This window comes from Taudactylus pleione, unplaced genomic scaffold (genome assembly GCF_031769625.1).
Source record: "Taudactylus pleione unplaced genomic scaffold, aTauple2 ptg000969l, whole genome shotgun sequence".
Taxonomy (NCBI): Eukaryota; Metazoa; Chordata; class Amphibia; order Anura; family Myobatrachidae; genus Taudactylus; species Taudactylus pleione.
In genome coordinates, this window is record NW_028285370.1 from 2,164,986 (window position 1) to 2,182,510 (window position 17,525).

At 42.9% G+C, this 17,525-nt stretch overlaps 2 protein-coding genes across 3 annotated transcripts in view; both read right to left on the minus strand.

Annotated features, from left to right (window-relative positions):
- Positions 1–12,386, minus strand: part of LOC148454872 (uncharacterized) — a 57,498-nt gene extending 45,112 nt beyond the window's left edge. The window contains exon 1 of one of the 2 annotated variants that reach the window (XM_088460684.1): positions 12,249–12,386. Coding sequence is in view for 1 of the 2 variants with exons in the window: in XM_088460683.1 (XP_088316809.1) it covers positions 11,900–11,935 (36 nt within the window). In the remaining variant the exon portion in view is untranslated. Of the gene's footprint in view, positions 1–11,899; positions 11,960–12,248 lie in introns of those variants that run through there. The other variant, XM_088460683.1, reaches the window with a different exon arrangement.
- LOC148454873 (Krueppel-like factor 4) overlaps positions 1–12,590 on the minus strand; it is a 28,921-nt gene extending 16,331 nt beyond the window's left edge. Inside the window, exon 1 of the mRNA XM_088460681.1 lies at positions 12,410–12,590. The gene's annotated coding sequence lies outside the window, so the exon portion shown is untranslated. The remainder of the gene's footprint in view (positions 1–12,409) is intronic.
- Between the last annotated feature and the right edge of the window lie 4,935 nt (positions 12,591–17,525).

Sequence of the window (17,525 nt, forward strand, 5' to 3'; positions counted from 1 at the left end):
ATTAATAATTTGCATATTAAGTTTTAACAGTCTGCAGAGATCCCCATTCTCACCAGCCCCAACGATGCAGAAAAAAGAAAAAAAAAAAGTCAGAAAACTTTCTACCAAACATTCAGTCAGGTCGTACATCGCACTCATAACTCTTTCCTACAATACATCATTCCCAGGACCTGTATGGTGATGGTGCAAGGAATTCAGACATTTGGCAGCAAAGGGTGGTAGAATGGGAGTATGGAGCATAGAGTCTGCCCATTCTGCAGGTGGGTTCCCTCTCACTGTAATTGGAAGGCACAGGAGCAGTCATCTCCCATATTTCAGTATTTATGCTGCCACTAGCCAAGTCTATGCATGCCATTTTTTAATCATATGGGTCGTAATAAGAGCTTCCATAATAATTTTTAAAACATTGGTTTCATGCTGGTAGATTGCTTAGGCCGGCTACACACTTGGGACAATTTGACCGAATCGTAACGACATATCGGGCATATTGTGCAGTGTGTATGCCCAATTTGCGCGTTCCATCGTTCATTAAATTGTGTAGTGTGTACCGGCAATCATGCGATGTCCAAGGTGAAGGCAAATCGCCCTGAACATCGGCACGATTGCCGGTCGTTCAGGTGTGTACTCACCTTTAGATTGCAAGATCTGCCAAAGCATGAGCGGATGTTAAATAAACATTCTTTGCACAGCGTTGCATATTTTGACACAATAATAATAAAAGATGATTATATTTAGGACCTAGGAACACAAACCAGAAAACACCAGGGTATATTTACTAAGTGTTGTCATTTCAAAGCAGCGAATTGTCAGCTGTCCTAGCCATGTGATTTTGCATTTAAATTTATTGCCGTTTTAGATACCGCTGACAACCGGTGGCTTTGAAAAGCCAAAGCTTAGTAAATATGAGTTTGCACCCAGGATTTGACTGGGTATAAAAAGTAACTACTAGAGGTATATTTACTAAAGTGAGATTTTTTACAAGTGGAGATGTTGCCCATAGCAACCAATCAGATTTTAGCTACTATCTTCTAGAAGTTGCTAGTTAAATGTTAAAATCCGATTGGTTGCTATGGGCAACATCTCCACTTGTAAACACTCACTTTAGTAAATTTACCCTCTAGTCTCGATGTTCAACGTAAATGGAGAGCAGATAAGGAGGAATTAACCATCTATTCTGATTGTTTTATTTAAAGATCTGTGGGAAGAATAAACCTCCATCTTAAATGTCCATTTTTATATATCCCAAGGTAATCTGCTGGGTGGTCAATAACATTCAATTATATTGTTCTCTTTTATTGTTTGTTTTTTCCCCTTTTAGCATTGTGATAGTTTACCTGCATTTGGGAAGACTTCTCATAGGAATATACTGAAGAAAAACATTCACATTTTCCATCATCTTTCAGTATTATAAAGATACATCATGTACCGCATATCAGCCCAATTCAGAGGTGTAAGCAGTCACCCAAAGCTGTGTCTTTTAGCGGTGCCAATAATGATACAAATGCTACTCGTGTACTTGCATTCACCAAACTGTGCATGCACTGAAAGGCCCACTTTCATCAGTGCTGAACGGTGCAACACAGTCGGTTCAAGACAATCCACCATCGGCGCACCAGACACGCCTGCAGTGTCACAGTCTGAACTGCATCTAAACATGGCCTCTGTGGCTGTGGCTCTGCATCTGAGAACGCAGCAGATTTCACTGACGTGCGCGCGACACTCCCGTAATGCCCAGATTTTTTAGCGTTCACTTCGGGCCACCTCCCAGTCACCACCCATGGTTATCTCTTGTCCGTTCTGATATCAGCGTTCCCACACGCAACAGTGGATTTGTGCCTACACTCGGTAGCTCATGCGCCGTAGGGGTTTTAAGAATATTTTGCTTACAAGATGTAAAAAATAAAAATCGCCCAACTATGGGAACTTCAGCATTACGTGCACCACTGAATCTGACCCCGTGTCTAATGAGTCAGCCAGATTTCAGAAAGAACATCACATTGTGGATTGAGGAGCTTCACCATGAATTTAGTGGAATTTACAGTTGGAAAAAAATATAGAACTTTTTTTCAGAAAAAAACCCCAAAAGCCCACACTTGCAGTAGGGTGTTTAGATCTTATTGAAGGGCGTGTACATTTTTAGCATCATTATTTTGTTTAGTGCTTCTCACTAATGTAACCAGGAGCAGGGGATATAGGTCACATTGTGTCTCTCCAGCAGAAACCTGTTTATCGTTCCAGATAAATGCATATTTTGCAAATGGCAGCTCAGTAAACCAACCTGCTTGTTCACTTTACGGATTTATTCCACAATAATATTGCCAGGGTGTCTGCAATCAGATTTAAAGTTAGGTTATGAGGGCAATGTTATTTATCCAAGTCAATCTTATATCAGAAATTGCTTGTTTAAATCATTATTGCCTATGTGATTGGCTACACAAACGAACGACTTCTAATGACTTTGCAGGGAGAGAATGCCCTCTAGTTTTTTATTTAAATGCTGCAATAAAATAACTTCCAAGTGATTAATCTTCTCCATAGAGCTTAGTGGGTAGAGAAAAAAAAAATGATTGTAGAAGTTAAGTCACGAGCAGGGCCCTCTGCCCTTGTGCTCCTCTCCTGCCCACATTGGCACCAATCCTTTAAGGCCCCTACACACGAACGATTTGGCCAATTACGACACATCGGATCGACATATCGTTAAAACTGTGTCGTGTGTATGCTCTACATCGGGTAGTGCACGCTCCCGTGGGGTCATTAGCCTCATCGTCTGACGATCCTATGTAGCATGGGGGGGAGGGGCATACTGATAACAGGCAGCGCTACCTCTGCGGGTACTGTGACTGCAAATAAAACAAATGCCTATATAGCTTGTATCACATGTTCTGCTGTTTTGTACTGTATGGTGCATATATATATATATATATATATATATATATATAGTAGCATGGGCCCGGCACTCAAATTCCAACCATAAATTGGGTGCCTTCCGCAATAGTATCAAATTAAAGTCATAAAGGAGCGGCGGCACTCAGCAATAACAAGCACAATAAAGAAGGGTTATATAAACCTCTGTATTCACTTCAACGTTTCAATCGCCAGGATTTTCATCAGATATGAACGATTTTTAAAATCGTTATCATTCAGATCTGACAGAAAATCTGACCGTGTGTATAAACATTTAGGGGTCTATTCAGCAACAGTGACGATGTTGCCCAGAATATTATCGGGCAATATCATCACGATATGTTATCAATTATGATAAAATATGTAAGCTATTCAGCAACATTTTCAGCAGGGACAGCGGTTGCGGTAACACGCTGTCCTGCGATGTCCTAGAAGGGATTGTTTTCGGGATTCCGGAAACAATCCCTTCTGTTTGTTCCCTGCACATGCTCAGTCATGCGCTGGGGAACAGTCTCCGTCCTGGCTTCCTGGTGACCGTGGAGGGGTAAGTACAGCTCCAGCCTCCCGAAATTGATTGATATGCGTATACAGGCTTTATACATGTACAGTATATTTATGCACTTTTATATTTAACATTTATTTATAAATGTTAAATATAATCGCACATAAATATACATGTATACAGGCTAGTATAAAGCCTGTATACTCATATCAATCAGTTTCGGGGGGTTTAAAAGCCTCTAGAGTGACTGGGCGGGCTTGCAAGATGCTGCAGGGACTTATGGGAAAATTTCCATCTGTCCCAGCAGTTTTCGGGAAATGTAAGTATATTCTTCATGTAAGCATTTGGAGATGGCGTTATATAAAGTAATGATTTTTCGAATGTGATTTAACACTTTTTGCTTTGCTGAATAGCAAAAAGTGTTAAAGCATTGTAGAAATCAATGGCTGATCCCTACAGTGAGGTACTCTGCGAGATGGGAATTACTGAAGATAATTGCGTTATCTTCTCCATTATTGAATAGGAAATATGGAAATCATAGTTTACGTATTCCGTATTTTCAATTCTGAATAGACCCCTGTGGGACATATTTAACTATTACTGCAATTTAGCTCCAATAATTATACATTTCTTATCACTGCATGTCGTGGCGATAAGAAATTAGTTATCAGAGCACATTATATATTAAAACAACAAAAAACAAAAACGCCTGCAGTGCGCAGTCCCTTAAAAGTGTAAAAAGTAAAGCGATCACTAATGCCAGTCATTCTTACTGTGCGCGCACGGTCATCGGATCGCGCACAGGCAAGCGGCAGGTAATAGAGAGGAAGGTTTCAAATCCTTCTTTCGAAAAATTATGCAGAGATGAGGCCAAAAGCTACAATGGCGAATGCTATGTAAAGATGTCGATAGCCATCACAGCAAAGTTCCAGAAAGCTTTATAATTTAGGAGCCGCCAAAGACACTTATGGGCGTTGCTTTTCCAATCTCCAATATTTGCTGCAGTTAATCCTTCATACATTCAGGGTATGCTTAACTTTTTCAGGAATCATCTAAAAACAGGTGTTTAGGAAGGATCTCCGGCAACATATAGCTAATAAATAGGCTCTAATTGAGTTTAGTTCCACTTTTAGAAGCTTGGGATGTTACTGGGATTGCAATTTTAGGTTTACAGGGATCCAATGTTAAGTGGGGAATTTTATACTTGCGGACAAAGGGTCTGACATTTTGTGAAGGCCCAGTGAGGTGATCACCGGGAAAATGGCTACCGCACCATATTCCCATTCACCTGCACATGAGCAGTAGACTCCAGCATGGCACTAGAATCTACTCTAGTGCCCGGAGTATGCTGCACTCAGTACTCTGCCGGCAGCCGGGCAGAGAGGAGGGGGCCCCGGACGGATACTACACACGGACCCCCTCCTTTCTTAATATGGTACTGAACATCGGTTTGCGCTGTTGCATGTCGTCAGATGGATATGAGAAGGCAGCAGTGGGCGTCGCTATGCTTTGGAAGGAATTAGCATATTTTGCAATTACATTAGTGTAAATCTCTGAATCCGGCCTATAGCAAATACAGGCGATCTCCAGCATCAGACCACTCTCACTATGTTGCATGTTGTAATTTGCCTCTAGTTTGTTAATTAGCAATTTTTTTCTATTTATAATTTCCCAGCACCCGCTTTGCTTCCAGTCAGTGAAGAGACCACATGTCAGTTTATACATATAGTAACCTCCATTGAAGATAAACTTTTGATTTTATTGTATAGGCCAAAATTCTGTATCAGGGGTCTTCAACCTTGGCCCTCCAGCTACTGTGGAACTACACATCCCAGCATGCACTGCCACCTTTTTGATATAACAGCATGCTAAAACTATGGCAGTGCATGCTGGGATGTGTAGTTCCACAGCAGTTGGAGGGCCAAGGTTGAAGACCCCTGTTCCATATGAACCGATCAGGTGATGCAAAGAGTACAGACTCGAGATGAAGGAAACATCATCTGACATTAGCCAGGATACTTACATTTACTTTATATAGGTGATCAACCGGTAGTAAGGGGAGGTGGGGGCAAGCCTAAAGTCCGGGAGGGGGGGGGGGGGTGATAAAATAATTAGGATGCAAGCTGCAGAATGCTAACAACCACATAAAATACAGTGCTATTATACCCAGTGCTAAGTGACTGGGATAACTGGAATGATTGGATACAGGCGAGGATTACTTCTTGTTGGTAATGAGAGAGCGCCATTCTAGAAACCATGCCGTAAGTTATGGAAATGGTGTTTGAGGAGGTAACGTGAAAGAGTCCCTGTATTCTTCGTACAGAAATATATATATTATATCTATGTCCCATCTGCGTTACCCCGGTTTCTAGTCTGTGTTTAGACTGCACGGTGTTAAAAGATTTTGTGGCCTTATCTGGGGCTCTTTACACTGTTCTGGTCTGCGGGGCTCTTCTTGCCTCTTTATATACCTTGACTATTTTTAACACTGCCTACGCAAATCCAGATCCGGAATGAGCGAGCAGCTCAGCCAAACGGGAAAAGGAGATGGGGTAAGTTTCCTGAACAAGTTAGAAAAAAAAAATAAATAAAAAATTTAAGTCCATAAAATAAAGCTTTGGATATGTAGCTTTTCTACCTCTCTATCTCGCTAACACAATCTAGTTTTTTTTCTCATTTCCTTCAACTTTCACTGCTACAGGAAAATAGAGATTAGCAGATGTGGAATAAGCAGAGAATGTAAGACGTGGTTCCCTGGCAGGGAAACCATGACCGCTCTGAAGGGAGAGGGAAGACCCTCATCTGTAATCCTCCAAGTATAGGTGGGCTTCAACGTCCCATCAGATTAGGGAGCAAGGGCTACAGTCATTTTTTCTTTACTCTGTCCCCTACATTTACACTGAGTGAGGGGTCGGAAGCCGTGGCAGCACTTGACCCAGGAAATCACTACGCCCACATCCAGGGACACTTTATAGGGCACAATTACACAATAGACAGTAATGAGAAGTGTTAGCTGCAGGGGGTTTAACTGAATATAGATAACGGGTCTTATTGTAAATCTACCCTAGAGACTGATTTGATTTTTTAAAGAACGTCCAAAACTGAGCCTATCGCCTTTAGAAACATCACATTTATCTTAATTTCAAGAAAAACAATAATAATTTTGTGACAAATGTCCAACTAAGAAGCAAAAAATATACCTCACATAATAGTAATTGGTTAGCGATTCTATTCACATTCTCTGATAATACTACGAATGTTACATGCAAATATTTATATATGTTTTTATGGTTTTAAAAAAGGACACAATTTTGTTCAAATACTATTGTTTTGCCCTAAAATAAGTCTGGATAATATTCTATACAAATATAGGCCCTGATTCAGAGGCGGACGCTCTGACCAGAGCGCTCGCTCTGAATCAGGGCCCACCTCCATTAATATGGAGCGTCCTCCTGGACGCTCGTATAGCTGTGGGTCACCACCCACAGCATATACGAGCGTGCAGGTTGATGGTCGCGATGGTCTTGACCATCGAAAACTGCGAGCAAAAGCCTGCGGTTGAGTTTTTCAACCGCAAGGCCAGGAGTGATTTTGGCTCTATCAGAGCCAAAATCACTCCCACTGACATCACTAGTGATGTCAGTGGGGCCGGCTTCAGACGGTAGGCGTTCCCTTGGGAACGCCTCCGTCTGGCAGGCACGCCCCCGGCACGCCCACCAAAGGGGGCGTACTGTCAGTCAACATCAACAGCACGCCCCCTTTGATGAGACACTCCGAGCGAAGGAAAGTCCTTCGCTCGTCGCGTCTCGCGCATGCGCACGACAGAGCTCCCTCCGTCGTGCACATGCGCAGTGCAGACCATCGACCCACTTGCGAGCAGACAGCCGCTCGCGTGTGGGTCTGAATGAGGGCCTAGTTCATCACCCGCTGCCATATTTCTGTAAAAAAGGTTTTACTTCAAGTTTTACTGGTTTAAATCAATATACTAACCGGTTAGTAACACTATGGGCTGCAGGAGAGTTTTTTCCTAAGCACCTTCACTAGAGAAAAACTCATCATGATCAAAGCTAAGCACCATCCGATGATCTGCGCTCTCAGTATGCAGCATGTAAAGCTCCACCAAGTTTACGTGACACCATCATGGCAGCCCCCAATCAGTGTAAACAAAGATTGTAGAAGTGATGCCATTCAATATAAAATCCCATTTTGTCACATGTAGAAAGAGGGGGTCCCTAATGTGTGAGTGTTCACTGGCTTCCAATTAGAAACGCTATCTACTAATCACAGTCAGGCGTTTTCTCCCCATGGGGCTACCAGCCCGGACCGTGTTTAGTAGAGAGAGTGCTTGCTGCAGCAGATGCAGTCCCTAGAAGCCAGTGCTTCTGTGCACGCACCGGTCACAGGCCCTGCCAGATCGGCTCCTGCCAGGTGCATTGTGCACTAAGAGAGAACAGGAGTCACCAGGTCACTGCACAGGTAGTCCCCTCTGCCAGGAAAAGGTAGGTACCTCCTCTGATTACCAGGGCCATAGGGAGGGGTGTGAATGCGGGCATCTGGGTAGCAGGTTGCCGTGCGGGTAGTAGTGCTGCTGCAGTGCTGCTTGTTGGGTCCATAGGGTTATCTGTAGGATGGCCATTGATGGTTCATAATCATCGATGGTTTATGACCGATGTCAAATGGTTTTGCCATCGAAGTGGGAGAACCAGATGGTTTCCCTCCATCGATGCCTAAGCATAACTGAATGTTTTTTTTTTACAAGGTACCAGGACGCAGAGCATAGCTCCGCCCCCGGCACCTGCAAAGCTCCGCAGCCAGGTTTTGATTAGTCCACGGGGCAGTCAGTCAAAAAACAGGGATGACCATCGGTTGGGGAAACCTTTGATGGTCATTCATTGCATAGTTCGTAGCCATCGATGGCTACTTGCTATTTTGCAATAGATATTAAGCACACCGATGGCCATCCCTAGTTCTCCGGGCACGCACCCTGCAGTGTGTAGAGCGTCCAGGCAGTCTCGCCCCCTCTCGTGACATCAAGTGTTCAGGGGTGACACCGGACGGCAGTGAGTCCTGCTCCGGCGCTGTCTAATCTCTGTATGGCACTACAGACACCCTGTGATAATAATACATTTATTGTCCCCTTTCACTTAACGGTTTAATCTTAAGGGTAGACCTGTGTGATTACTCCATGTTACACAGCTATTCTGCTCCCATCTGAAAGTTTGATCTAAGCATTTCCCATCACTCAGTGACCTCTTCTCTTCATTAGCCCTGCTCCACATTATAGCATTACAAAAGTCCAGCTCTTGAGACTGGTCCTTTGGGAGAAATTAAAGATAGACTATTTACCATGCATTGGAGCATGGTACAATCATGGAAGGCAGAAGTACTGTATGTCACACTGTCATGGATAGCAGCGAGGGAATAAAGTCACCCTGACTTGATCTTAATACACCTCCTGTCCCTTAAAGGACAACCACCCACCCCTAGTGTTCAATAACTAGGAATGCAAGAACCCCCCTCACCCAATCGCATCTAAAGGCTGTCTCACATCCCAGTGTTCCACAACTAGGGTATGCAAGAACTGGCCCCTCCAGCCCCAAGGGTCTGCATGCACCCCTACTGCTCCAGAACTGAGCTATGTAATAAACCTCCCCTCATGTATTTAACTTTACTGTTGTAAGAACCACCTACCCCTGAAAGGTCCACACCAGTTCATAAGGATCAATTCTTACACTCCTAGTGGTCAAGAAGGGGTACATGTAATGTAAGCACAAAATGACTAGCATATACCTCTAGTGTTCCAGAACGGCGATATGTTATACCCCCCCCATCCCCAAGAGCAAATGCAAACCGCTTATGTACCAGAGCTAGAACCTGTAAGGACAACCTCCCAGGACAAGCGCATACCTGTAGTGTTCCAAAACTAGGATATGTATGAACAAACTCCCAGGACCTGCGCATGCCTCTACTGTTCCAGAACTGTTACATGTATCATATTTGCAGCGGATGTTTATATATTGAATTACTGTAGGTCATGTTTCTGTGTTACTTTCTATGTATGTCTCTGCTACTGCAAACAATAAATAGACATTTTTTATGCCGAATCTCTCATTGAGTAGTTTAAAGAACAGGTGTGTCACAGTCACCGTGCCAAAATCAACATCAGCCTCACCACACCACACAGCAGGCAGGCTACCGAACACGGTGCAGGCCGGCCGGGGCAGCGTTAACCCACACTATGCCAGTGTGCCTGGACTGCATCTACATAATATTATATAATATATCCAATTTCTTTTTCTACAAATATTTTAAAAAAATAATAATAAATGACATTACATATAAAATTACTTTGCATAGGGAACACTTTCACTGTATCTTGAGCCACTGAATGAGAGCTACCATTCCTATTATAGTCCGAAGGTTATAGAATACAGAGCCTTCTCTCAAATTGGAGTATAAACTGGTCTTTCTGATCATTTCAGATGTTTTTCTCAATATACAATTTTTCATTAACAGAACACCCATTTAGCATCAGAAAAGTCACTGTAAAGCTGCATACACACACAACGATTTTTTAATGAACGATTTGAGTAAACGATTTTTTCCCTTGAAAAAATTTACTAAAATCGTTTACTAAAGTTGTTCATTTACTAAATGTCATGAAAGATTTTTATGAACTGCAAACGATTTTTGCATATTCCCTTAATGAAAATCGTTGAGTTGACAAGTCTGACTGAACGACAAACTACAAACGTGAACGCGCATGAACGATAATCGTTCGTTTGACTCAGAAAGTGAACGATTTTTGCCATCAATTATCGTTAAACGATATCGTTTAACGATAATCATTAAAAAAATCGTTGTGTGTGTATGCAGCTTTTCAGCTCAGAGCTAAGTGCTGTAAGATTAATATGGGGAGACTTCTCAAAATTCATAGCAACCAATCAGCATATAACTGTCATTTGCCTAGCACAGCCTGTAAAATGACAGTTAAAAGCTGACGGGTTGCTTTGGGCAATTTCTCAACTTTATCTCTCTCCAAGATTTGATATATCTCACCCATAGTTAAAATAAAAAAATAAAAAATGCAGTATAGAGTGGAAAAGTTAAGGCCCCATACAGCAGCAATTGATTGCAGCAATAGTGCAATTTGCAATCGATTGTGTATAAAAATCTTTCCCTTTTTCAATTGATTGCAGAATTGCCACAATCGATTGAAAAAGGGAAAGATTTTTATACACAATCGATTGTGGCAATTCTGCAATCAATTGAAAAAGGGAAAGATTTTTATACACAATCGATTGTGGCAATTCTGCAATCAATTGAAAAAGGGAAAGATTTTTATACACAATTGATTGTAAATTGCACGATTGCTGCAATCAATCTCTGATGTATGGGGGCCTTTACTCACAGCAATCAGTCAGCTTCTAGCTATCATTAATCAAGTACAGGCTATAAAATGATAGGAAGAAGCTTATTGCTCTTTTCACTGCTTGATATGTCTCCATATGGTGAGGGCAACCTGTGTTGCGGCGTATAGAAGGCAGCGATCCCAACCAGCATGTCAGCACCCATACAGTATATATCAGGGATATTCAACTTGCGGCCCTCCAGCTGCTGTGGAACTACACATCCCAGCATGCCCTGCTACAGTTTTAGCATGCCCTAATAGCAAAACTATAATAGAACATTATGGAATGTGTAGTTCCACAGCAGCTGGCTGACTGGGTGTTGAATACCCCTGTTATATAGGTTATGATTCCAGACTGGAGCTTGCATAAGGGTTTATGGAAAATAGGTTTCTGGTTTCTTGTTCATTTGATTGCTTATGTATTTTGCAAGGCGCTGCGGAACACTTGTGGCGCCCTTTAAATAAAGGATAATAATAATTAGGTGGGCATTATACAAAGGTGCAGCAGTATATAGTGCTGGAAATTTGGTGTGTTTTGATCAGGGATGTGCGGAAAAGGCAGACAGGGGAGGCAGTGCCTCACCTGCCATATGGTGCATACACACGGTCAGATTTTTCTTCAGATCTGAACGATAACGATTTTAAAAAATCGTTCAATCGTTCATATCTGAAATGTTTGAACGATGCTCGTTCCCGATGGTCAGATAACGATATCTGACATCTGATGCGTTTGCAGTCAGTTTTGGATGATTTCAGTCATTTTAATGCAGTAAAAAATCATTCGTAGTTCAAATCATTTGCAAAATCGTTCAAATCATTGGTCAAATCATTCATCTGATCGTGTGTATGCTACAATACACTATTTACTCCAGAGTTTTGATTACAAAAATGATTGGAATAATACAAAGATATTTATAATATTTTCTTTACATTTTACTTATAGTTTATATAGTCAAAACTCTGGCATATACCAAAGTATGACAGGAAAGGCTCTACCTCACATCACTGGTGTAGGGTAACTTCATACATGATCCAGAACATCCTGATGATGGGGGAAGATAGGGAACTCCCGCAGCACTTACCTCTGGGTATGGAATCTCCAGCACATTGGGGTGCATGTCCCCATCCTCTGCCTCCTCTCCAGGGATCTCAGGTAACAGAATATTGCCACATGATTATATTGACTTTTACAAACATGACACAATGGGGTAAATTTACTAAAGTGAGAGATTTTAGAAGTGAGTTTTAAAAGTGATGTTGCCCATAGCAACCAATCAGATTCTACTTAACATTTAAGTACCTTCTAGAAGATAATAGCTAGAATCTGATTGGTTGCTATGGGCAACATCACTTCTAAAAACTCTCACTTTAGTAAATTTACCCCAATGTATCTGCCTGGATGATACTCTGATCTCTCCAGCTTATTCTTACCTGTCACTGTCTCCCTCAGATGTCCAGGCGATATTTCTATAGCTGCTCTGTGTAATTAACACTGATGACCACTGTATGGAGAGCGGACAGGAACAGGAGCTGGGACACGGTGGGGGGCTGGGACACGGTTGGGGGGAGAACACTTTATGACTACATCTTACCTGCTCTTCTCCGAGCTGACCAAGCTGCCTCCAGAATGACCAACACTCTTCTCTGCTGATTCAGGCTGAGAGCAGCTAATTATCTGGCTATCCATAAACCATGGCCTTGACTGCAGGGCCTGAGGAGAGGAACAGGGAAAGGTGGAGTAGCCATACACCCACTTATTATCCCTGTAATCATTCCAACCCTGGAGCCTGTGTTTCCCCTATAAGGGCTGCACTACCATCAATGCAACTTATAATAGAGAACTCCAAGCAGGTAATAAAGCAATCCAGGATCGTTTCATCTTTTTCCATTAGCCCATAGTCTGAAAATATAAAACCCAAATCTCTGGTGACTGCATTCCTCAATGTAGTGGCTTTGTGGCAGTATCCAGTATAGAAGAATTGCAATGCAAGTAATTCAATAATTACTGTGCAGGTTCTTAGGCCTCAGCAGTGCAGGTACCTGGGAGAGCTGGACATTAGCTCAGGTGGATCAGATGCTGCATTATATGCCAGTATTTATTGGTTCTTGTCTTCTCATGCTGAAATATTCTTGTAAACGGCACATTTTACAGATGCTTATAGAGAGGAAATCATCAGCGTCCCAACAAGGAATGTTTTAATCAGCTATTTCCATATACATAAAGGTGCATACACACAACGAGTTTTTGACCGATTATCATTAACGATATCGTTTATCGTTCAATCGTTGAAAAAATCGTTCACTTTCTAAGTTAAAACGATGAACAATTATCGTTCATGCGCGTTCATGTTTGTAGTTTGTAGTTCAGTCAGACGGACCAACTCAACGATTTTCAGTAAGGGAATATGCAAAAATCTTTGTAGTTCAAAAAAATCGTTCATTACATTTAGTAAATGAACAATTTTAGTAAACTATTTTAGTAAATTTTTCCCTTGAAAAAATTAATGAAAATCGTTCACTAAAATCGTTCATTTAACAAATCGAGCTGTGTTCTCATAAAACACAAGGCCAGAGTTACATGTTTTCACAGTGAATAAAAGCCCACATCTCTGAGCCCCAGATATTCTGAATAGAAGAGACAGCTCTGGTCACTGCTTGGCTTATCCCTTTTCTGGAATACCTCTTTTATACCAAAGTTCAATCCGGAACTTACCTCTTTCATACTGCGACACCGACCCAGGATATATCCGAGTCGGCGCCGTTCACACCGGAGCCGGGTCTGCAGTGACCCGGCTCTTCCGGCGTTGCAGTTGCAGTGGACGCTTAGAGATGACGTAATCTCCAAGCGCCACTGAAGCCGGGCATTTGGATGGCATGATCCGAGCCATCGTACCCCGGATCGCGCCATTTACACTGCAGGGTGCCATGGGAACGATCCGTGACCAACCCTGCAAAGTACCCGAGTTGGTTCCAGGGGTCCATTTATACAGACAAAAATCCCGGGTTGATGCGCATCAACCTGGGCTTTTTAGGTCGGTGTAAAAAGGGGTATTATAGTGGACAGCTGGGCGTCCTTTTCTAGATCAGTGGTTCTCATGTCCAGTCCTAGTACCCCCCAACAGTTCATATTTTCTGAATGTCTTTAATCATGCACATGTGAATTGTTCTACCTACTTCCACAGATAGGAACACAGCAAATATGACCTTATAGACTAGAGCTGAGAACCACTGCCCTAGACCAGTGGTTCTCAAACTCGGTCCTCAGAACCACAAACAGTTCCCGTTTTGCAGGTCACCTGGCAGGTGCACAGGTGTAATCATACTTACTGACACATTTTGAAAGATCCACAGGTGGAGCTAATTATTTCACTTGAGTTTCTGTGAGACCTGGAAAACATGCACTGTTTGGGGTCCTGAGAGTTTGAGAACCTGTGCCCTAGACGTACCCTCACCGTGGTTTAATCTGGGGATCGTTAGCACTATATTAACACTACATCTGGCACAAGTCAGAGTGACTTTATTGCACCCTTCAGTTATCTAAATACAGAGAATAAGTAAATAAATATCATGCATGTTATCAGAGTCCTGACAACTACTGATTATGGCTATTGAGCAATATAATTGGACAGACCTGCATATTGCAGTCTATGTACTAGGTATCTGATAAGGTGGGTTATACACGGCTGATGCTGAGTTGCATGGAAGTTGGCAGTATATGCTTGCACAGAATAAAGCCACCTATTCGCATCTTGTGGTGCACTCGCCCCTATCCGTGTGCTTAGTTTGTTACTAATCATCAGTGCATACTAGCACCTACTTTGGTGCAAATGAAACAAGTGTATTTACACTAAGGGGAGATGTATTAACGGCGACATCACCGTTGCGGTACATCCCCCCCGACTTCGCGTACATACCGCGGTTCATTACCGCGGTATGTACCAAGGATTTCGCAAAGGACAGCTCTCTCGATGAGAGCTGTCCTTTGCGATGCTGCCGGGCAGAGGGCCTTCCGGGTTGAACACCCAGAAGTTCTTCTGCGCATGCGCAGAAGGCCGCGGGGGCTCATGGGAGGGATCCGATCGGATCCCTCCCAGCCCCGAGCGTTGCGCTAAGAAGCCCATAGGCTTCTATTGGGTAACGCTGCCTGATGGTGGCGTTACCTAGCGACGCGAAGCAGCAGAATGCGCTGCATTCTGCTGCTTAATACATAAGGGGAATGCGGTAAAACCCCCGAAAACTGAATTTTCGGGGGTTTTACTGCATTTTGCCGTTAATACATCTCCCCCTAAGGTCCAAGTCTGCATAGCCTGCAGAGTTTCATCCTCATTTGAACTTTGCCTATGTGAGAACGCCCCGTTACAGCCCAAATCTACCTCTGCAGTCATAAGCGCAGGTGCGATAGAAATGTGTACGACTCTGCAGAACCTCACTTGTGTGCACTTACGGGGCAGCACGAAAACATGCAAGATACTCTCCGCAAACTGGCGCATGTTATAGTCTGCATCTGCTCCATAATGTGCTCTGCCTTAATATGTATTATCGCCAGAGACTAAACACATTTCTCATCAGACTATCATAAGTCTTCAAAAATTTATTTCCGAATGACTCCATTCACAGGTGACAGATAGGACATACACTGAGTGATCTCCACACAAACTGGCAATCCCAGAGTTAAAGTGACTGCTTACTATTATAAAGGGATGCTCTGAGGCGATGAAGAGAAGGGAAATAATGGAACTGTACTACTGTTGAGCTCTGAAGACACCTTAGTATTTATCTTTTATTGATTGCTTTGTCCCTTAATATTTACATTGTTCTCCTTTTTCCTTTGCATATTCTACTACCAATAGCCCTATACAAGGAGGGGATGTGTATACCAAGCATGTCCGACCCCTTTAATGCAAACCACGTTTATAATAAAATACATGCATGCTCCCATATGTACATTCTTTTTTTCTGAGCCAGATTTACATATTTGTGCTACTCTATGGGAAAAGAACCAGTTCAAGGATTTCTGCTTCTCACGTTGCGTTTAGGAACAGAAACCGATGATTGTGCAACAATTTAATGCACAGACTCAAATTTGTCATCTTATTCATTAAGTCAAAGTTGTGGCAGGTAGTTAAGAATAAAAATCTGACAATATTTGGCTTTATCACGTAAGAGCAACCAGCCCCAGCGCTCAGCGCGGCTCAAATATCCCTCCGGGAGACAAGTGATGATGGCTGAGGGAAAGCTGGAAAAGTTACCATGCAAATCTGAGTTTCTGTTGAGCCTGATTAAGTTCTCCAGGGTGGAGTCGCTTGTTCTTCAAAGCGATACCAGTTCTCTGTCAGGCAGCTCCAAGCATTCCTTGGAAGTGTCTCATTGCCTGACTCAGAGAAAGCAGCTCATCCAGTGGGTCCTCAGACTGGGTTGCTGGGATCCTTCCATCTATTGCTCTATACCCTGTTTCTGCCTGCCAGATGGGCAGTGTCCATTCTCAAGGCTACAATGTAGCACATGGAAGGATTATTATTATTATTAACATTTATTTATATAGCGCCTGCATATTCTGTAGCTATTTACTAAATTCTACTTGACTCAGGAGCAGAATGCACAGCTGCTCGTGGTATGGTCTTTGCCGTATACATGAAATATACACTTTTTACCTGTGACAGTCATGACGAGGACTCATGACACCACTGGTGGATCCACAGTTACTTCAAGGGCTGTGAAATACTAATAAAAGGGTCAATAAAGGGTTAAATCATAGCTGCCAATGACAATGCATCTGAGTGCAACATACTGTATGAGGACTAGAATCCCTATTATGAAATGCTTTTTGAACTTGGTTATATTTATTTGTCCATTAAATGCTCATTCACTACGCACACAGAGTACAATTGGACGATGAGAATTGCACCTAGTATATAGAATAAGAGGACAGGAGGAAAAAGCCAGCATGAGTCCCGAGAATGGTGAAATCATTATAAGGATACATAGGATATAAGGATCATTAGAACATGTGTGCATGACTGCACCATGATCCCTACAGATCCCTATTAATAGAGGGGCTGATACAGAGATGAGCGCAACTGCAAATCGCACGCAGATCGAGCGATTGTTTGCCACTGCGCATGCGTATGCATCGCAGGGCACGAAGGCAGCAGTGCGATCGCCCTGCGTTCGGGCTGACCACGGAGGCCCACTGCAGATTGATTGAGAGGAAGTGATCGTTTGGGGGTGCTGACAGGGGGTGGTTAGTGAAATGCAGGCGTGCCTGGCTGTTTGAACGCCGTTACGTGGGCGTGCATAAACTAGCCACTACAATTACAAAAGCAGCTCTGCGTGGCAGAAGATCCCTGGCCTGAGGCAGGTCGGATCTGCCGCAGGGGTAAAATGGCTGCCGATGAACTTCGATGGTCCCGATGTTTATGTACTTATGTACTATGTACAGTCGCACGCTGGTGAGAAGGCAGTAGTGGGCGTCTTTATGCTTGGGTGATCTTTGCTAACATTTTGCATATTTTTGCAACCGACTGCATGCGATCGCGTTAGTGCCCGTCTCTGAATCAGGCCCAGAGTTCATAACAAGTAAATAACTAATTGCACAATTCTGCTGTCCTGTTGGACAGGCTTTGTGTACACAAGGTATGAGGCTTCTGTCCTTATTCCTATTCATCCATGAATCCCTATTCCAATGACCATGCCTGCAAGCCTATAGAT